The sequence below is a fragment of the Rissa tridactyla genome, chromosome 2 (assembly GCF_028500815.1).
Source record: "Rissa tridactyla isolate bRisTri1 chromosome 2, bRisTri1.patW.cur.20221130, whole genome shotgun sequence".
Classification (NCBI taxonomy): Eukaryota; Metazoa; Chordata; class Aves; order Charadriiformes; family Laridae; genus Rissa; species Rissa tridactyla.
In genome coordinates this window covers 37,908,604-37,931,554 of record NC_071467.1, presented here as the reverse complement: position 1 = coordinate 37,931,554, position 22,951 = coordinate 37,908,604, and the positions used below count along the sequence as shown (strand labels likewise).

General features: G+C 41.6%; 1 protein-coding gene across 1 annotated transcript in view; it reads right to left on the bottom strand.

Moving 5' to 3' along the window:
* The window catches only part of CPA6 (carboxypeptidase A6), an 85,359-nt gene that overhangs the window by 28,987 nt on the left and 33,421 nt on the right, over positions 1-22,951 (bottom strand). The window contains exons 2-4 of the mRNA XM_054192995.1: positions 17,176-17,251; positions 3,775-3,899; positions 253-367 (exon numbers count right to left, since the gene is read on the bottom strand). Coding sequence (XP_054048970.1) covers positions 253-367; positions 3,775-3,899; positions 17,176-17,251 — 316 coding nt within the window. The remainder of the gene's footprint in view (positions 1-252; positions 368-3,774; positions 3,900-17,175; positions 17,252-22,951) is intronic.

The following is a 22,951-nucleotide window of genomic DNA, read 5'->3' as shown; positions in this document are numbered from 1 at the left end:
CCATCAGAGTAGAGACCTATTTTAAAAACAAAACTCAGAAGCTGCCAAAGATAGTTATGTGTAAAGATAAGGCTTGAATACAAATATTAAAAAAATGCATATTTTTAAGAAGGTGCCCATTTTTGAAGAAGAAACATTTAGAATACCTCTGAATACGAACAGGCAACCATAACTTGCAGAGAGAGTGAAATCTTTGTCTCATTAAAAACAACTTTGTAGCAGATAAGAGGTACAATGTGAATTTTCACGTACTTCTTCCAGGGAGTGATATGTTTCGTAGTTATACCCAGAGAGGGACCTTCGATTCCTGTGTGACCTCAGTCCAGTTTGGTTTTCTATTGCTTTCTGTATGTCTGATATGAGAATCCTAGGTAAAAAAAGATAGCAGTATTATCGAAAAACTAGTAGAACACAGAGGCTAAAGCAGAACAACAATCACATTTAGAAGAAATATAGCAGGAGTTAAACCATCCTGATGTTACTTCATCTGTTATATTTTGACAATAGAGTGCTTCAGGCTTATTTGAATGTATTCTGCCAAATAAATACTCCAGCTGTTTTGAAATGTAACAGTGCCTTCAAAAAACACAATGAGCTTGTTAAGCAAATGAAACAGAATGATGTAAATAACATAGCCAATGTGAAGAAGAAGCCGCTTTCATTTGTTTATGGAGCAGCATTTGCTGTCTTCTTTTATAATCCAGTTATACTACGTGATCACGGATCTTCAAAACTTTATTTCAAAACCATAAAAAACCAACTTTCTAGGCTTAGAAAAACATGCACATACTTTTTCTCGGGAGTTATTGTACTGGCATGGAAAATTACGTATATCTACAAGTTGTAGAGGGGAAAAAGAAAAAGAAATAACTTAGTTGCATTATCATTCTGTCTGAAACACAACAAACAGAAAAATTCTTAAGTGTTTACAATTACCTGCCCTGTAATAATTGTTTGCCAGTTATTTTAAAATAACTCAGAAAAGGCATAAAACAATACTAAGTGAAAATTAAATACGCTTGCATAAAAAGTGAGAGGTTCTTTAAGAGCAAAATGCAGAAACAGCAGCGTAAGCTGAAAAATTTCCTATTTTATGGCAAAACCAAATAATGATACAAATATAAACATATAAAGTAGACAATATCAGGAAAGAATGATACTGAAGAAGTTGGAGCATCTATCCTTTCCATCACACAGTGGCGGGAGCTGGGAATACCATCAGTGACATCACTGTAAAACCGACAGCCGTTCTTGTATACCACCTTCTCCTAGAGCATGGCAATGTGCAATCGCCACACCACTAATTCATCATTCCTGTAAAACGACTGTCACATTCAACCTTTTAAAGTTTTATAGGCATTAGCTGCAATGATTGGAAAAAGGTGGAAAGAAACTGCTTTCACTCTGATCCTAACTCAACTGTGCAGCACAGGCCTCGAAGATAATAGATCTGTCTACATATGATATCAAAGTAAAGGTTATCCCATCTTCAAATGTATTAGTGAAGTAATTGTATAATTAGAAATTGTATCGTTCTACATCAGCAGCTTTCATTAAGCAAACTAAGGGCTTATAGTCTTGACTTGCAAAGGGCTATACACTCTGAGAGCAGTACCTTAAAGCATTTAAGTCTGTAGTTAGATTAAAGCAGTGGTTTTATTCAAGTCATTAGGACATCTAATATGCTAAAAAATACTTGCCTGCTTTGCTGAATTCTGATTAGTGTAAGCACCTACCAGGATCAAGCTCTGTTTGTCCACTTTTACAATAATAGATTTAATTTCACAACCCCTGATTGTTTATGTGTCTGCTCCAAATGAGAGTCGATAATCTTTCTTTACTTTTAAATGACTGTGTACTGTGTGTGCTTATAATGCAAAGGCTCTTAAGTTCTTCAGGTCTGAATACAACTTAAATGGCTTTGTTGCCAGAGAAGTTGCAACCAAGGAACCTTGGTGCAGTAAGAGTTTGTCTGATGCCTGACTTGTTTTAATGACCGTCTTCTTGTCATAAAGTCAAACACTAGGACAGGAGCCTGTCTTACGGGCAAGGGCTGGTCACCTTGTTCATTATTCAGGCTGCTTAATGCTTGCTGTCTTTAGAAAATTGTCGTAATTTAGGCAAGCGTCACTCTGTCAGGCTGAAGTTTTACATGGTGTTTGCCTCAGATGTTCTAGTTCCAAAAGGGATGTAGCAATTTAACTCCTTTGCACACAGTGTGTCAAAAATATAATAATAACTTTTAAAAAAATTGTAAAAAACAGCCATGAGAAAAGCAGCTGTCTGAAACCTTGCCCATTGCCCTCAGGCCCCTTGGCTGCGGAGCTGCGCTTCAGCTCGGGGCTGTGGGCACGGCTGTGCCTGGCTGCCCCGCTCCTGCCGCTCTCATGGCAAATCCTCCTGGCTTTTGTGGAGTTACGGGTCTCAAGAGGCTTGTCAGGACAAGCACATGCTCACCGGAGGCTTTGCAGGGTTTTGCTTCTGATGGCTGGCACCCAGCGGGCAAGGAGTCCGAAGGGCAGCGTGGAGATGGAGAGGAGAGCAAAGAAACAGTCTGGAGTTGACCAAATGCTGCCGGGCTTCCTTCTAAGCGCGCACAAGTTGTGTGCCAAAAGGAAATGAATGTAGTGTGGTCCTTCTATGTGTAGCACGCTGTTTCAGGTAAACTGCGGAGACCCTTTGCTCTCGCCGTTCTTGCCCTTGCACGCTCTGCTCCGCAACCTAAATGAAGGTCTTTGAGTACAGGGAGTGCTTATAACACATAGAAAATGGCCTTCTGTCATTCCATTAAAGGTGCTTACGGTGAGCAGGAACAGCAGCAGACGTGAATACAACTGCCAGGGCACAGTAATTAGGGGACAGTTTTTGTATAAGCGTAGGCAAACAATTACACAAATCCCCATCTCATTTTTAAACACAAATGAAACTGGAGCAGTGTTGAACCCACATGAAAGTCACCCTGAACTTCGGCTACTGGGCCTGCATAATTAATTCCCTAAATTAATAAGAGACCATTGTTACAATAAAAAAGGAATTCTGATAAGAGTACATAGTATATAAAATATGATTTGTGCCATCCTTTTCTCACTGAGAAATAAGTATAAATAGCCTCACGTAGGGCTTTATTCAGCAAATGTTTGAGAATTCAAATAACTCATCAGTTGATTATTCAGATGCTTCAGCATCTCATTGAAAAGGCTCTAATGACAAGATCATTACTCGTGTCTAGTATATCATATTGAAAAATGTGAAATGATAAGTATACTCCAAAACTGTCTTGCGTGCTTTTAAGAAATGCTATAAATGATGTGTGATCCTTAGCATGCATTTGTTCTGTGTGAGTTGTGCTGGGGCACAAGGAATGAAGAGTTATAAATCAGAACTAGTACATTCCTTTATAATTCATGAAGGAGGCTTGCCTCCGCGTGTGCAGCACGCTTGTAAACAAACCTTGCTCCTGTTAAATACAGGGAGAGGCAAAGCAGGCTGTAGAATTAGTAATTACCATCCCTCTCTTAACAGATGTGATTTCATATACATTGAAAACACTTCAGCTTGACTCCAAAGGAGGACATTTAATTAAAACTGCCTGCCTGTGGGAGATTTTCTGTTCTCCCGTTAAAATGGTTGTTTTCTTGGCAATGTCTAGCTGTCTGCCAGTCTAATTGCTATGTTGTGGAATGTATTTTCAAGCGCACTTGGCCTGGTAGACGCAGACCTGCCTTGGAGGCCACATCTCTGGAGCGAGGAACAGAAAGCGAAGCAGAGGCTTACGTGTACTGGATGTTTGCTTGCTGGAGGTAGGGCAGCAGACTTCGGGACGTGTTCTGTGGTACTCGCACATCGGTGACCGTACCTTCGACGATGTAGAAGGGGCTGCTGGGCTGCCACAGGTCCACCTGTAGTGCAGGAACCAACCTGTAATTCATATGCACTGAGTGGAGGTGGGGAAATCCAGGAGATGGATTGAAGCTATGTAGGCAAACACTCTAGGCATGGTATAGACAATAAAAACTGTATTGCCTGGTCCAGCTCCACATCTACGCTAATGGGACAGATTTTGAGGAACGATTGTACCCATCTTACCACAACTCCCGTGGGAGATTTGCCAATGGGAAGAGGGAATGGCCTCAGGAATGTTCTTCCTCAAACAGCTCAAAACAAAAGCTACCTCCAACTTCATGCGCCTCCTCAGACTACTACACATTCCCTATGTATTACTTCCTATGGAGTCCATGACTCTCTTTTTATTTCACAAGGTATTTTCTATGTTCACTAGGGCAGTAAAAGAAAAGAAGGCTAAAGATGGGTAGAAAGCACAGCATCTACTGGTGTTCTTTGCAAAGTATACCCAAGTTTTACTCTTGATAACACGCAGATTAGAGGTCAGTAACAGGAGGTCACCAATACTATGAATGAAGCTGTGATCTACCCAATAATTCTACATGAAATGTCAAAATAACAGGATTAAGATAATAAAATTATTGCAATCTTGTAAAAAATTATAGCTACTAAATGATACCGCAATTGTTAATGTGCTGTCTATATCTGTGCATACCTAAGAGATAATTTTTGTCCTTTTTCCTTACTTTTGTTGCCAAATCTGAAAGACACTTGGAAATTTTAGCCCAGAACATGAATTTTTAAGAAAGCAAGAAAATTTGCAAGCAAGGATTTGAAACTCAGTGTTCTGCATCCTGTAGCAAAATGGTATCATACTGCACAGCCGTACCAACACCAGATGCACAGACTCCTAAACAGAGAACATTTCCTCCTCAGCCAGTGGCCAGAACACAAGTTAACAAACCTTGTCCCAGAGCTGCTGGAAAGTCACAGGAAGACTATGGAAAGGAGTCTCAGCAACAACCTGTGTCAATGTGACAAATACACGTCAAGATCCACAGGCCTTAAAAATATATGTTTGTGAGCTGAATACAAAGACAAGAATTGATAAGGACTATCATGTCCCCACATTTCTTAAAGAGAATTTAAAAAGAATTAATACTTGATAAATATCTTTTGAAGCTTATTGCAATCAGCTGTGCTAGGCTGCATTGATGAAAGCCATGGATACAGTTCATGAGCATTCCTTGCCTTACTTGCTTTCCAGGTTTCTAAGGCTTTTATAATCTATATTTTAAAAGCTCCTGACTTCATCTATGCCATGCAAGCTATTTTGGAAATAGCTAATGCATTTCACCTGGTCTTGCTACAAACCTCGCTTGACAGGAGAGTATAATCTTCCAACAGGGGTTTAGTTCCCACCATTTTTCAAAAGGCCCCGAGTAACAATATTCTGATTACCAAGAAGGCATCTGACGCTAAACCTGATGCTACCTCTTCAAGCAGTAGTGACTTTAGTCCAGTTAATCCAATTAAATGCCTGCTACTTTGGAAGGAGAAGAACTGAAACACAGGGGCAGCCTCTTCTATTCCTGCCAAAACCACGCTTTGTTTCACGCTGCCGCAATATGGTCTATGGATCCGTGTGATAGTGGTGGGTGGCCACAGCATCTTTTGAAGTCTAACACCAGGACTGGCAAAGTTCACGAGGCTTGTGAAGCTGACAGCAGCTATGACAGATGGTCAGTAGAAACCAAACTCATGAATTAAATGCTGCTAAATGCTGCTTATAAATAAAGATCCTCTCACTGCGCTAACACCTTATGTTTGTTAGTTTATCTGTCTTTCGTATTTTGATTAATTATAGGCATCCGGTGAAATCCTCCCCCCCCCAATTCAACCTGGTTGATTTCATGCATGGTTAATTACAAATGTGCATTTGACTTTTAAGATTTATTCCTAAAAATACACATCACAGAGGGTAAACTTGTTGCTCTTGGAGTAACAGTGTATCAGTCATTTCAGCTTGAGCCATCTTTATAAAAATAACAACAAATTGTTATACACAAGCTAAGAGCAACTGAAGTAAAGTGTCTCCTGGCCAACTGCAATGTCTAAGCACATAAAACTGGAAATAGAAGTTACAAAAATGAAAAAAAAAAATCATCATGATTGAGGTACACCTGAAACTTTTCTTTGTTCTTGACAGTTACTCGGGATTAATTTTGGTGAATTTCTCCATCATTGTGGAGGGGATAAACCAACAAACATTCACACTACTGGTAACAATATCACCAAGCCTTTCAATTTCTGAGGTATTCTAATTGTCCCTCACATTACTGGCTGCAAGGGGATATCAAAAACCAGAAGCAATCTTCTTTTAGCTAACGAAGTCAGGGGTATATTGCACGCCACTATCGTCTTTCGGCAAAAATGCAGTATTTCACTCCTGGCATTGTCCTGGAAGCGAGACAAAAAAATCCCATTTTTAGAATGCAAATGACTCCTCTTCAGCTCAGGTCCCTATTTGGGTAGTTTGGTTTCATTTGTCTCCCACTTCTCACCCTTTGCAACATAAACAAAGCATTCAGTGCTCATCTGGGAGATGTTACCTGTGCTGTCCAGAGCACCACTTCGATTGCTGACTTGACTTTGCTTTATAAAGCACCTAACAAGAAACACATTTCTCCGACAGATATTTATATTGCATCTTTCAGCTTGTCCTTGGCGTGACATAGAGACAGAGCATGAGAACTGACAAATGGAAGACGGATCGCAGAGCAGGCACGTTTGGACTGAGCAAGTCCAGGTATGCTTTACTCACTGTCAACTTTAGGAGACCTTATCATTGCATCTCCCATGGATACTGAGGGCTCCATCGGCTCAGGACTCTTCGTTCAGCATCATTCCTCTGGCAAGCACGCCTTGGATTTCCATGCTGGGCTCCGCTGGCTAGCGAGTGGTAGTGATATTAATTGTTCTCCTATCCTCTTTACTATCTGCAGTGAGGTGTTGTTATCCCACACATGACGTTTTAGCTACTATATAGTATTATGGACGGTGTACCAGTCAGTGCCCAAAGACATTTATTTGCCGTGTGGGTGACAGGATTTGCTAGGCAGGGGGGAAGATTCTCCAGCTACCAAAACAAAGAGATGCAGAAATCCTACAGAACACCCTGAACACACAGCCAAATATTTGAACCTCAAAATTCAGCTGGTATCTTGAGGCTACAGGAAAAGAGATATGCTTTAGAGTATGTCTGCAAACGTAAATCTTCTCATCTCCTTTGTCTGGGCCTTGCAGAACCGTCTCTTTTCCTATCTGTTAGGCAGCAGGTTGCCTTTAGAGGCTCCTGGGATGTTTTAAACCTCTGGACAATAAGCAGAGCCCTGGCAGGATTTTTCAGCAGGCGCGGACTTGGGACCTGGAGATCAGTTACTCGGCGTCTCCCGCTGCTGCACCCGCGTGTGACTCTGGGGACCCATGTGCTCTCGAGGACAGCAGTGGCTCCGCAGATGCCCAGCGAATGCTCTTTCCCAGAATCTCACTGGAGGCATGAGCATCCACGCTCGCTTTCTATGAGAAGAAATGGTGTGTAAAAGCATACAGATAGCTCTCTTTCCCCAGAGGATTTAAACACATTATTGCTTTCTCTAACAAGGAAAGTATAAGAGATTATTAATTGTGACTAGATAGTAAGTATTACTTTTTAACAACATTCTTTTTTCAACCTCACTTGTCCCAAAAGAGTGCCTGGGATTCAACTTGTGCTTAGGAAAGCCAGCACTCGTTGGATTTCCTTGCAGGCATTTTCTCTTTAAATGGAGGTGTTAAAGACAGCTGAAGGGTATAAATGTATCAGCTCTTACCTGGACACCTTCCAAGTTACAGCAACCCCAAACTCATCAGTCACATCTCTAGGTTTTGGTCAGTATAGTGATGAAAAGTCGGCACAAGACAAAGGAAAAAATATTTTAAAAAGATTTGGGTGCTGAGCTAAGAGAATTCAGAATTTCTTTCAAAATTAAAAATGATGCGAATAATTTTCCAAGAAGACAAACATTTCATTGGTACAATCCTACACATCACAAGTGATGTACACAAAGCTCTGTTACCCTGCCAAGACAGAAACCAGAGCAGGGAGGTTTTTTCTTCACTAATTCCGGGTTTTCCTGCAACTAGTTCTGCGCCTTTGGGAAGGCAGCCCAAGAGGAAAGGAGTCTGCTTGCTTTTCCCCAGGAATACACTCACGACTGCATAAATCCCACACTACTTTCTTTCTTTTAAGAAGAAATCCCCAGCTTCTTTAGACCACAGGGCTTAGCCTGGCTCATGCTTTGTAATTAAAGCCATTTTCTCAGGCAGTAGCCTCCAGTTGTTCTTCACTACCCTTTCATAAACAGGTGTTTAATGTCTTCTTCCGTTTTGCCTGAAAGGAAGATGCTCAGTGCTCTCGTCAGGTCTGCGGTCGCGTATCGATCAAAAGAGATGATTGATGCCTGTCATTGAAAATAACTAGAATAACTACTATAATTTACATTTTGGACAAAATTGTTTATATGATTTATCTGTGTTATACCCCACGAAGACAGTAATTTTGTTGTGCTTCATTACCTAGCAATTCCAGTTTTTATACATATTGAGTTCTATATAGCGATACATGTGCCGAAGCTGGCCTTGTCCTTAACATGACTATGAACTGATTTCTTTGAGAAATGTTGTCAACTGCAAAGTTCAGAATATCACTATTGTTACGATGCTGTCAGTTAAAATGGCCTGGCATTTCTGAGCCTCTTCCAAAAGGGAACGTGCAGGCAGTAACGCAAGCAGTGATGGTCTTTGCTCATGGGCTCCGTCAGTGTGTCATGGGCTCTCCCAAGATGTATGGGTTTTCCATTTACATCCATATGCTCATGTATAGTCACATAAACACCCTAAGCCATGCTGAAACTCATTAGATGTGTTTACAATTAGAAATCTGACAGGAGAGGATAGAGAATAGAAGCAGAAACTGTTCTAGTCTCACTAATGTTGTCAGAGGTCTGACTATCAGAGGCTCCATCACATAACACATGAGAAACATAGTCACGTATACCTATATACACAAACACCCCTCACATGTACATACATAGTGTGCAACAAAGTGACTTTTTAGGCTTCTTGTGGTACATTTGCAAAGAAAGAATGAAGGAAGAAAGACTCCTGTTGATGCTGACCCTGGTGGATAATTACAGTGGTGCTGTACGTAGCTCACCTGGAATGAGCACGACTGCTCCTCTCTGATGTCTTCACCCTTGCAAGTATTTTCAGGATCAGAATCGATTTCATCCTCACTTACTTCTGCCAATTAAGGAACTTAATTGGCAGTCCTGACTGCAAATCTCTTTCAGCTGCTCTTTATGTGCAGCAAAATGATCCAGTGGCAATTAAGTGTGGGATTCTGCGTGCTTTCTAGAAGAACTTATGAGGTAGTCCTTGTTGCTGGTGCAGAGTAATTTAAGTTTCCGATTGAGCACACTAGATGTTTAATTGGTTCTAACTTCAGTATTTATTTGCTTTTCAGTGAGGCTGGTAAGAATAATTACGCCAATAAATTGGGATTGATTCACGGGATTGCAGCAGCCATAACACTGGCAGGAACAGAATGCGAACAATGCACAGCTTGAAGTTTTGAGTTTTGCAGATCTTTGTGGAACTATAACACAGTAATGGTCTTGCCACTCTACTTACACTGGTATAATTTTACACTGCAGAAAAGAACTCATAGGCTATTCCTCAAGAGAGTCACTGAAGAAAAACTCATACACAATTACATGGTAATTGAATATCCATTCTTACAAGTACAGATGCCACCGGGCTAAGTATATCTGAAAGATGTGAAACAGTCTTTAGCAGACTACTTAAAAAAACCCAACCAAAACACTGTTTTGTTTCTTCTTAAACTATTTATGGCTTGGTTCATTTTGTAGTTGCTGCTGCACTGCATGAGAAACAGAATAGTAAGCCCTGGGCCTGATTCTGCTCTCATTGAAACAATGGGGCTGTGCCGATGACTTTGCAGAGCTTGGACTCAGGCTTCCTCCCCAGCAAAAGAGGAAGCAGATTCCTCCTATCTCAGAAAGTCCAGGCATTGTGCATCTTGTGAGAACAATACACTCACTACCCAGGCTCTCCTGTTTTATCTTCCATCTTCCTACTAAAGTTTTCCTGGAACAACATTTTCCTTCTGAGCCTGACAAGTGGTTTACAGACACGTATTCTGATATATTGATGAATAACCTCCATTTGTCACCTGATGTTCCCTCTGTATCTGCACTATTCTGCACCTATCTGACTGAAACACTAACTATGAGTTAGGGTAAAATCTGGACTGATGACTGAAGGATCTGGCTATATAGATATTTTTTGCTGTACGTGCAGAGTAAAATGCACACAGCCCTGGCCACTGAGCTCGTTCTTTTCCTCTGCAAAGTAGGAATAGCTCTATTTGGGCTGACAGGCTTTCTTACTGCATTTTCAGATGGGCTTTTGTTCTTTTTCAGCATTTGCCTATGGAGCTGTAAACTATCAGATTTATAGCCAAATGATCCTTTTCCCCTATGAGATATTTTTCTGATTCCCTGAACTGCAATGACAGGATCAATTCAGGGATTACAATGGATAAGCAGCTGCTGTAGGGGATAGAAAACAAACAAAGGGGAATGGAGTTGTGGCTTCAAGGCCTGCTAGGCTGGCTCCTCCCAAAGTTAAAGAAGTGCCTGGCTGTGCCCAGGAATTTCTTTTGTAAAAGCTACTGAAGAATGAGTGGTCTAACTCTATTATGCCAGGAATGTTCACAGAGCAGTAGCTTCTTTGCTACCTATACAAACAGTGCCGGTCCCAGTCAGGCGTATGTGATAAAAACTGCTTGTAGACCACCGATGGAGTAGAAGTTATCAGTCAAGGCTCAAATGAAGTAGTGCTTCAAAAATAATGCTTACAAAGGGAAATTCCAGAGCAGACAAACAGAATCTGCTGGGCCTGAGGACCCGAGCAAACCCCAGTTTCTCTGCAAAGCACTCGGGAATGTGACATTTGTTTCTGTCAGTCAGGTCCAACAGAATTACAACCATGAAAGGGCTCATAAATCAGCGACAGGCTCTTCAAGTTGTCTCCTAAACAAGACCAAGCAGGAGAGAATAGCCAGCCATTGGAGAGGTGTATGAGGCAGAGGGACAATGGATGGACAAGAGGAGCCCTGGGGGACAGAGAGTGGGCAGCTCTGTAATATTCAGGTCACTGTGGTACTATCATCCTAAATATTTCTCTTTCATTTATTGATTACTGTAATAATTTGCAAATTATTAGTGTGAACCAGTGAACCTGCAAAAAGGTATTTCTGGTCTTAAACACTGGGTCAGGAACAAAGATTTGTACCATATCTATAAAAAGAGATAGTATTTTATAACAGCAAAGGACTGCAGCAGAACATCTACAATTTAAGATCAGTGCCTGTGATTGCATTAGAGCAGCAGCCAATCCAAATACTGTGACAGCGATCTATAGCTAGAAAAATAAATAACTCCGTGAGTTTGTACTTGAATTGCTAAAGAATTTGCTACATTTTGGTCTATCACAACCATACGAAAAATGTCCCTTATCACTGCAATGCAACGTATTTGTCATCTTACATGGAAGTTGGAGGAAGGAGCTCCACCATCATTTACTCCTGTCATACTCACTGTCACATCCGCGCCAGTGGTCTTTGGCGCAGGGACTGTGCAAAAGGTGTTCAAGTGTGTGCGGTGGTGCTGCTGGTGGGAAACACAGTTACCTGGCTCTTATTTTTCTTCCCCACAGAAACGGAAAGAAACTCAATGTAGGAACATGCTGGAGACAAGAGAGACGTACTGATGGCGTCTCCCAGCTGCTACTACTGTTGTCACTTAGTGAAAACCAGAAACTGGCATCTCCTTCCTTGAAAAAGAGCATGACTGTGTTTCCCACCTGCCTCATTTCTTACGACCTCAGACAAGTATTGCCCTAAGAGACAGTTGCAGACACGGGAATGCACGATGCCCAAGAGCTTTCTGAGAACTTGCTCTGGAGAGATGGTGGCACTGTGGTCCTAGAGGGGGTGCTGGCAGCAGAGGGAGGCAAGACCCATCAGGGCCAGAGCCACCTCCTGCAGCTTCGTGGGCTGGGATGGTGGACGATCGGACTTGGTGCGTTCAGGCTTACGCTTTGCTTTGTTACTGTGGATGAGTTTATTGGTTGAATACATGCAAGTTTAAGCAAATTTACAGAACTCAAAGCACACAAATTTTAACCTGCAGGACTGGCTATTTTTACTGACAGTGCAGGTCTACATGCTATGTTCGCCCCATCAGGGAAAAAAAGCAATATTTTGTCACCTACAAGTTAATAGAACCAGCCAATGAAGGAATCAATTTATAATAATGATTAATAACAAAGCACTGTTGGCAATGGAGCTACAGACCAAAACTAATTTGTGGAAATTACTCAGCAAGTGATTATGACTAATGTGATTTGCCTTTGGGCAATTCGTGAACCAAAAGTTAAATGTGTGGAATGAAACATTCATTATCCATTATTCACTCAGTATAAGCAATGGCGTTTGCACTGTCGCAGAGCCTATACACTCAGGCAGGTTTCAGGGGTTTATTACACTAAGCAATACATGGACTTTTTTTTTTTTCTTAAAATAAAGGGGCAAATATCCCTCCTAAGGAGATCCAGATGCTAAGTTTAAAAAGTCTGAAGGGACTACACCTTCTGTAAAAGTGTATGAGTTAACCTTGCAGCCCAGGTATTGGTAGAAGAGCAGTGCTGTTTGAGATAGAAAAGTTTCCGGGTGGCCTAAAGCCCCTGGGTATTCATCCAACTTCTGTGAGTTTTGTCACTTACGCTGTGGCTGGACTGCCACTGCTGCCCAAGTTAATTACTGGGGGAATCTTCTAAGATACTTCAAATACATCAAGGCATACAGCCCATTCCAAGGTGATCCTTCAAGGATGTCTCAGTGTAGGTTCCTGTAAATGCACATTCAAGAAAGGACTCCTTTTGTGTCTGATCTTCTTCCCAAAAGGGATGGACCTTGCAATCTGCCGACTTCTACAGCATTGGCTTCAGCGTGGCGGAAGGCAAAGCTCCCCCTGCTCCCTTCCCCACTGCCCTGGTGTTTCTTCCTGAAAGAAGCAGCTAGACCAGCCTGTAAATGACAAAATCTACGCAGCAAAAATCAGCGGTAAGGACAGTCATTAAGAAACAGGCAGATAGATAAAACAAAATGAGCGAAAGGCTACACTGCCACTCTTTCCAGCGCCCATTTATTTTCTTCCTGATTGTTTTCCCTTTACCCAAATAGGTGGGCGATAAGAAAGGGTATCTTTGCATTTGCTTTATTCTCTGCCTGACACTGAAATACACTGCTTTATAATAGGACCATGGGGATATTTGTCTCAAACTTCTTTGTGACAAAGGCCTTCAGAAGGATACGCTCATTTGAACTGGACAGAGATGAGTTTTCCTTTTAATTCTCCAGATTATGAAAGACAGGCCAGAGGCAAAGGCTAAATAACCCTGCCTTACAAGTGTAGATTTTAAAGGCAGAAGGAAATGGCTGGAATCAGCACGAGTCTATAGTAAAGCTCCATCCACCAGACACAGTTAGGAAGGAGCCTGGGACAGGAGGGATTCTCTTCTCTTTCCCTTGCCAGCATAGACGGTCTGTTGTACGCAAGGAAATCCTGCAACGAGAATACAACCCACTTGTGCAGAATCTACTCTGTGTTTGCACTGTCTTGGGAATTTACTCAAAACATTTAAGTTGTGCATGGATCACACTGGGGGCAAACTGAGCTCCCAAACTTGACTTTTGCACCACAATTTCTGTTTCTTTGGGTTGACTAATGGAGACCAATCCTGGCATCACTAGAGAGCATAACTTTTGGTACCTTTGAAATATACCTCATCTCTAATAAACCAACTTGACAGGGTAGAGAAACGTATGTCTCAATTTAAACCCAAGTGGAGGAATCCTTCTCACTTTGAGAACAAGTGATGTAACTTTTATTTTCACTGGCTTTTCTTGTTCTTCTGACGATGGTGGAGAATACTATCAGCTCATTTCATAACTCAGTTTGAAGTCTTCAAATGGCTTTAAATAAAACATTAACGTTCTTCAATAGGCCAACTACTTGTAGTTAATCCCAAAATAATTTCTCTGAAAAAAAAAGTAAAATTGGTGGTGTTTGATGGTTATTTAGGTACAAAACTGTTGTGTCTTGAAAGGATCCTGGCTCCAGCTTTATTTTTCCCTTGAGGAACAGAACATGTGAGTAATATGACAGGTTGGTATTAATTTACTGCTCAAACCAAAACAGATTCAAAGGAGATGTAAAACCCATTCTTAAACTAATTCTGGTTTTCTGACTCTAAAATGTAAAAATCCAAAGCACAGTACTTGTAATTATAGCAATTTGTACATCTCTGTTGATTCCCCTGTTCACATCTCTGTTGTTTACCAGGCATAGTGTGTTAAGACAGCAACAGGACTATATCTGGGCTTTGTTTGTTGCTTATTTTGCACTACGGGGGTTTTTTTGGTGCCCTATTTTCTCCTGAGCACATTATCAGCATTGCGCTCAAAGACTCAAGTTTAAAAAAATTGAACGTAAGTCCACTGTTGGTTGAGTTTCCAACTCTGAAAGTCTGGGGGCAAGGGAAGGGCATGGGAGACTGACATGGAGACTTAAAAAATTGCCCAACTCTAAATACATGGTTCTTCAGAGGGGCTGATGACTTGCAGCCGCTACTGACTTTTGCTGGTATTGTGAGTACTTGGCACTTCTAAGAAGTGTCATTGTCGATCCACTCATTCATGAGTGAATACCTTGACATTTTTTTGGGGGGAACAATAATGATAATTTAATGTTAAACATATCCATCACTTGTTAGCCCCCCAGGTGTCTGTCTGACCCCATGTAGATGGGCAGTGAAGCAGCTGCAGATGGAAGAGCCCTAAGACCTGAAATGCAGCCAAACCCAGCCTGTTTTCATTAAACTGGGTGTCAGTGCTCTCTCTTTTTTTGAATCTTCCCTTCAACCTCCTCAGCTTACTACCTCATCAGAATCAATCACTTTCTAATTAACTAGTCAGATTCCGATGCAGTTTGCCAAAATTTTATTATCCTGCTCTCAGAGTTATAGCATGCAATTATTTATTCAAGTTCCTACTGCTCCCACTTTGATGGAACTGGGTGAAGGAATCTTTTTCTCTCTGGGAGCCTAAGGGAGCTGTGTAATGAGAAACAGTTGCAGGAAGGTGAGTAACCCTTCTGCTTCGCAGGGTTTGCAATATGAGGAGAAAGGAAAAAACACATGTGCTCCCTCTTTAAGTTCCAGCATCCAGGGGGAAGAAATTAATGCAAAAACCAGCATCCACATGTATTTCTTGGGTTTATGGTTAGATTTTTTCCCTAATTGGGAGTAAAACAACTATTCATTTTGGGGTATTACGGTAACATTCACAGTTGAGGGTCAGGCCCTTAGTAAGCACCACGGAAACAAATATAAGACAATATTCTTCTGGAGAGTTGGGCATTACAGTACAAATGCTATACAGTATTACAGGACATACAGTACAGTGCTATAACAAATGGCCTTGCAACACTGCCTCTGTTGAACACTGAAATTCCTCATGAAACACGTGCACAGGTTGGATGTCTTGAGAATGGGTTTTACAAAAGATAGCATCTTGAGTGAGGGACTAACTGAACATATCGTTAGGAAATGCAGAGGCGATGAAGAGAGCCTCAGCCTTCCTACTTAAAGCTAGTAAGGAATCAATGTCTGGAATGCCGGAGCATTTGCAGCAGTGAGCCTTCTCCTGAGTTGAGGTACCTAAGGTAGCTCTGTCCACTTTCTTAAAAAATGATATCAAGAAATTGTTGTCATAACTAAAAGATGGAATAATTTTCAGGAGGGTATAAGAGCTCTTCTAAGATGTTAACTTTGTTTGATTTGGTATGCAGACTGAGATCTGATTTACTTGTATCACAGATGTTAGCTGTTGGACTAGAAAATTACAGGTACCTTCATTCTTTGTGTCAGTGAGAATACAATCAATTACATGTCGTTTCAACAACGGAGACATACATCACAGACTGCCTAATAGTTTGCTAGAAGTGAAGGTAGTGAGCAGCCCAGAAGTTTTGCACATGCTCCCATCACTTTGGTACCACCGGTGTACTGCGACAACCCAAAACTGTATGTCACGGGACCGCCAGTTACCAATGTGTTCCTTTGTCTATGTCCATACAGCTCGTTTCAGTCAGACACAAATGAGGCCTTGAGTTTGCTGTGCCAATGACTTTAACTTGTGCCTGTGCTGCCTGTAACGCTGCCCATCAAACTCCTTTACTATCATCGGTAGAGGGAGAAGTCAACCGTTGCCTGCTGGGCTCGAGCAGAGTATGAGCTACACAGGGGAACAGGCACAGACTCTTGGGACTTGCGTTCAACTCCTGGAACAAAATCAACATGGTGATTAAGTTGTTACTTCCCTGGTTCTGCTCTGGTTAGGCTGTGTTTTGGAGACTATTAATGAGGCTTGTTCCTCCCCCCATTCTCGAGGGCAGCGCATGTACATGGTGCAGCCCTTTCCATGCTGTCGCAGGGGACAGAGACCTGGCTTACAGGTAGCCCCCTTCCTCCTCTGAGATAATGGGCCACACTGCTGTGGAAAGCCTGCCTGTGCCTTCGTTAGCTGTGCCGGCAAAGCAGCACCCTGCAGAGGGCTCTTGTGCTGCCCTGCTACAGTGGCACCACCGCTTTTCATTTACATCTGCAGGAGAAGGCCAGGGAAGAAAGTTTTTGGCTTGCTGGTGAGTCTCATAGACGCTCTCTCAACTGCCTCTAGAAAATTATTCTGCCAGAGAGAGTCTCAAACTGAAGCCACTTCCTTTTTCCTATTCCTGTGTGTGTTCACATCTTGAATTAACTCAGTGTTTTAAATAAAACCATCAGCCAGATAATGAAGCGTGCAACTATGTATGCTAGCAAGAAGTGGAAGAGTGAAAAAAGCAAATTTGCAAGCGTGGCACCTATATTATTTTAAGGCAGTAAGTGTTTCTTGTTAAAATTGTCAGGCATGATGAATCTAATTCCTACGCTATTTTATTGGGAAATTAGGAATTTAATGGGCAAAGGCTGCTTTCCAGAGTATAAAATAGCTTGAAGTAAAGTGCGAAATGAAAGGCATGTTAGTTAACCCGCTAGAGTCTTCAACAAAGATTAGAAAAAGAAGATGAAAATGATCAAACTCACCTTAAGCCTGTTAAATGCAGCCCTCAGGATCTGCGTTTCCCTCTCGCTCTCGGGAACAACTCGTATGACTATATCACTGCCAATAACAGAACATTGAATTGACACTTTAAGGCTCTTTGCAGCAGCACAATGCAACAGTAAATAGGTTCAGATAGCTCCTGCACTTGTGTTCTTTTTCAGCATCTGCAAAATGTTGGGTGAACTGGAGCTCTGCTTCTAAACTTGCTCCCTCGATTATGCACTTCCATAGAAATGATTTGGTCTTTACAGATCAGTGTGTCAGCTTGACCCCCTGTTTCTATGTAAATGCTTTTGTTCATTCCTTTTAATTTAAACCATTCCACACTGAATATCTGCCTCAGTTCAAAACAACTATTTTTTTTCCAAAACAAATAATCTGTTTCAGAGGACAAGATTAGGTAAGATACGTTGCTTTTTCATGTTTAAACATTTAATAGGCTTTGAAAATTCCAGTGTTTTCATGCGTTAAAGAGGGGACTTCAGAGGAGAGGTGACTGTCATATCAGAGGCATGTCTTTTGCTTTATCCATTAAAGCTTGCACAAATTCGGTGAATAGCTGTTCATACATGCTCAAGAAGGTTCTAGATAATAGCAGCTCATTTTATGTACTTTCTTTAGCAGATCTCAATGAACGTTAACTTTGCAAACAGGAAACAAGAAACTGAATAGCTGTCCGTTCAATGACCACCACCCATGGTGTGAACTATGGGAGGCTGGAGGCCATAGAAAATCTAGGGGGTGATCATGTAACTAATACTTACAACATGTAAGTATTGTCAGTAAGTAGCACAGAAGAACTACTGAACTCAGGGGCACAGAGTCTAGTTGGAGGTCAGTGATGAGTGGTGTTCCCCAGGGGTCAGTACTGGGTCCAGTCCTCTTCAATATATTCATCAATGACCTGGATGACAGGATAGAGTGCACCCTCAGCAAGTTTGCTGATGACACAAAGCTGCGGGGGTGGCTGACACACCGGAAGGCTGTGCCACCATACAGAGAGACCTGGACAGGTTGGAGATCTGGGCAAAGAGGAACCTTATGAAATTCAATAAGGGCAAGCGTAGGGTGCTGCACCTGGGGAGGAATAACCCCATGGACCAGTACAGGCTGGGGGCTGCCCTGCTGGAAAGCAGCTCTGTGGAATGAGACCTGGGAGTCCTGGTGGACAACAGGATGACCATGAGCCAGCAATGTGCCCTTGTGGCCAAAACGGCCAATGGCATCCTGCGCTGCATCAAGAAGAGTGTGGCCAGCAGGTCAAGGGAGGTCATCCTCCCCCTCTACTCTGCCTTGGTGAGGCCGCACCTGGAGTACTGTGTCCAGTTGTGGGCTCCCCGGTTCAAGAAGGACAGGGAACTGCTGGAGCGGGTACAGCAAAGGGCTACAAAGATGCCTACAAAGGGGACTGGAACACCTCTCTTGTGAAGAAAGGCTGAAGGATTTGGGTCTCTTCAGTCTGGAAAAAAGACGGCTGAGGGGGGATCTTATCAACACTTCTAAATACTTAAAGGGTGGATGTCAGGAGGATGGGGCCAGGATCTTTTCAGTGGTGCCCAGCGACAGGACAAGAGGTAACTGGCACAAACTTGAGCATAGGAAGTTCCACCTAAACATGAGGAATAACTTTTTTACTTTGAGGGTGGCAGAGCACTGGAACAGGCTGCCCAGAGAGGTGGTGGAGTCTCCATCTGTGGAGACATTCAAAACCTGCCTGGACGCGTTCCTGTGTAACCTGCTGTAGGTGACCCTGCTCTGGCAGGGGGGTTGGATTAGATGATCTCCAGAGGTTCCTTCCAACCCTATGATTCTATGATTCTACAAACGCACTGGTTGTTGCGTTCAGTTACTACTGATAAATACTGAATTCTGACAAGGCTTACTCTGCCTCTTTGTGGCAGCCATTTTCCCTTCCCCCATCCTGCTTTAGTCTTTTCTCTCCGGTCAACATCTGCTGCCTTTGGTTAAGCCTCTGATCCTTCTTTCTGTCTGAGCTCCTCACTTTTGGTTCTCACCCCTGCTGAGCTTTCCCTGTCGACAGGTCCCAAGCCTTAAAACTCCTAAGTATTCCAACAGCTTCATAGTCTTAAAGTTTTTGGTTCAGTTAGACTCCAGGTCATGTCTGCAATAATACTGATGTATCCGGACGTGTGGACTTCAGTCCATTCTGCTTGGCTGCTGTTGACCTTACTTGACAAATGGTCTATGCCTAAGAAGGAAGATTTCTGAAAGCACTCTTGTTATAATTTGGCAGCTCTAAAATTTTAGGGGAAATTACTATGCTTCCAAGCCAAGTTTAACCTCCTGTATAGGAACTTAGACAGAAAGGAATAAGCCCCTTAGAGTACTAAAACTGCTGCATCTTTTCAAGGAAAATAGATGCTTTAAATTTATCATACATACAACAGTAATATTCTTTCCCATTACTTATTTCTTTCAGAGTATTAAATTGCTATTAAGAAGGAAATGGGTAAAAAGAAGTAATGATTGCCCAGGACATGTGAAGGTGAAGTAACTAATAAAGATTCATTGGACATTTCTGTAAGGATTGGGACAGACAACATATAAAAACCAGATTTTAATGAAGTAAGTATCTAAGCATGTGTTACGCAGCTGTAATGGAATTTTGAAGAAACGGATATCACTTAGGTACGGTCTTGAATTAATACACATCACTCTAAACTGTCTTGGATTAGCTCAGCAACTCTGTCATTTCCAAGGTGATGAAAGACCTGCCTTAAAGAAGAAAATATTGGTGCTGTGACAGATTGATCACTTGACATGTTGTTGGGAAATGCCTCAAGCCGTGGCTGGGTCTGCTGCTGGAGAGCTCATAGCAAGCAGTTCAGCGTACCTGGTTCTGTTAGTATTTTATGAAAAGACAGTTATGCCGTTACGACACGGCAGTTTTATTTTTTGTGCATGCAAGCCGCAGGAATACACTGAATTCCCGAGAACTACCTGTTAACACCCACTTCTGTAGGCTAGCCAGCCAGTGGATAATCACTACATGTTCTTCAAAAAAGCACCGATACCAAATCCATCTGTACTCCTGATATCTACCAGTCAAAGGACATAGTCCTAAGGTTTTCTTTTAGCTTTACAGCTTTCCTAGTTTAATTGCACACAAAAGAAATCAAACAATTACCTTAAAACCTATGCAATACCCATTGAATTTAGGGTAGAAATCCAACAGCCTACCCAGTACTTAAGAGCCAACAAGAAAATCTACGAGGTCACAGACTACCGTGGCCGATAAATGGCAGCTGTACCCCAAACACTCAGAACCACCCCCTGGGGAGGTCCCCTGCCATCCCTCATGTCTAGCTGTTGAGGAGAAAGAAGCAAGTGATCACGTATACATCTAGGGAAAGTTGTGTTGCCTACAGACTTATGGCAGCGCTCTGCTGATTTATGCAGGCAAGGTTATTTTTCTAACCATAATGTCTTTAAACTTTTTTTTTAAGTTTATTTTCTAAAAGTTTCTAAACAAACAGCAAGATAGGATATATTTTGTAGAAGAAGAAACTTTACATCAACCAGGACAAATTTCAGTTTACTCCTAGCAACTAGGCTAATGGAATTTAAAGCTAGGACTCAGTGAGATCATTTGAATTTGTGTAAACACAGTTGAACGCCTTTGCAAAGAGCAATACACAAGCTTTATGAAATGAACTGACCAGATGAGAGTGGTGAGCAAAAGTAGAAGCCAGAGCGCTGGTATCCCCAGGGACAGACTTGTGTCTGAGCAAAATGGGTGACCAGCTGTTGGCTAGCACTCACATGCAATGACTTTTTTTTTTCCGTCATTACCTCCTTATATTTTCAAGAACAGCATCAAAAATGACACAGCTGCTTTTGAAACACAGAATATGCTACATGGGCCTGGGAAGTGTGATATTCCCTGCCGCCAACGGGGACTAAAACCAACCGGTTTATTTCCTTGGCTCTTTCATTTACTTTTTTCCATTTACTTCATAGCTTTACTTGTCTATGAACAGAGCAGATGGATTCAATGAAAGCATTCTGCAGCATATATACAACTTCTTTACCGATGGAATTAGTAGTTCTCTCTCATGAAACTTTCTTGCTGAGGTCACGTGGCATGAACTGCATTTATGTAAATTCTTCATTTCCTTTAGGAAAATCCTTCTTATTGTTTTATTTTCCTGACTAATCTGAACCTTAATCAGCTCTCTTCTCTCCCATGGAATTCAATAAAAGTATGTTTACAAAGACTTTACATGTATTTTAAACACAGTTTGAGGAATGATATGTTACAAATAAATGCCTACAGAAAAAATTGGAAAGAAAATAAATCCCCACTTACAACCCTCCATTCCTAATAGTAGAGGAGGGATTATAGCTCTTGAGAACAAGCTGCCATAGCTGCTGCACTTAAGTGGTTCATTAAAGCTTGGGAACTAGTTACACACTGAAAGACACATCTGAAAAAAGCTACATCATGAAAGCCTCTCATCAACTCCCAATATGCCATGAAATGTCATTTGTGATGAAAGATCAATTGCTTCTTTCCCTTTCCCTGCTAAACTCTTCTGCTAATCAAAATGTTAAGAAATATTCAAAAGTCATTTTTTTTTTTATTTCTCTTCATTATTGGGATGAAGACTTTCAACTGGGGACTCAATACTGTTACAAAAATTACTTAAATAAGGTTGAGACTCCTTCCTGAGATCTGATAGAGACATCTGAAAAGGGAACTTTACAAAACTTCCTGAGCCCTTCTGTATGGTTTTCTGTATTACAGCAGATGCTGATCCAAAGCGGAGTGCACCATTTGTATTTTCTAGATAGTGTTATATAGTTTCCGCCTTTTACTTATTAAGGCAGGAAAACTGATGTTATTCCTGGTATAAGGAAAAGCTAGCTTATCTATAATTTTGAATGAAAAAGATTTGCTTGGGTAATGTAGGCAAAAATGCTGAGGAAGCAAAATACGTTATTGCACAATATTTATCAGTGTAGCACAGATGACTTCTCTGAAAAGTGAATTTATATGCAAGTTGCCCGCTGATTCCCAGGCATGGTACATCTGAGTTTGATAGATGTTTTTTAGGTACAAAAAGGGTTTTCTACTTTACCCAAGCAGGAACCTTGAGGAACAAAACCAATGCTATATTACTAGCACTCTTCCTTTAAACAGCTTCATTCCAGAGACAGATGGTCTGGAAAGGTGAATGTCTGCAGAAATTCCAGTTTTAGTTCCAACTAAGGAATAATGCTTTTCCAAGCAAAGCTGGCCTCCAATGACTCGTGAACATCGCATATACAGCCGTCTAGCTCAAACACAGAAAGTGGGAACCAGTTGCTTCAGTGCATGTCTCTGTCTCAGGAAAAAAGAAGTGTGTGTATAGTAATGGATACCATCTTGCTTGACCAAGCATACTCCAGTCGTGTGCAAACAGAAGAGAGAAAGAAGGCAGTTACTCGTGGCATAAAATAAAATAAAAAGTAACAAGACAAATACACACCTAAGAGAAACACACAGGCCAAAGAAAGAAAGTAGACAACATGGAGATCTGGAGCTAACTGTGCAGGGTTAAGGAATGCAAAAACTTGGGAGGTGCCCATTTTGACCCAAGGAGGAGGCTGCAGTAGTCTGCTTAACTGAAACATTATGTGTACGCATTTGAATTCACTTCCTAATGCACGTGTTAAAACAAGAATTCACTTCCTAAGACACGTTTGCGTAAAACAGCTGATGATTGTTTAGCTTGGATGTAATCCTCCCAATGA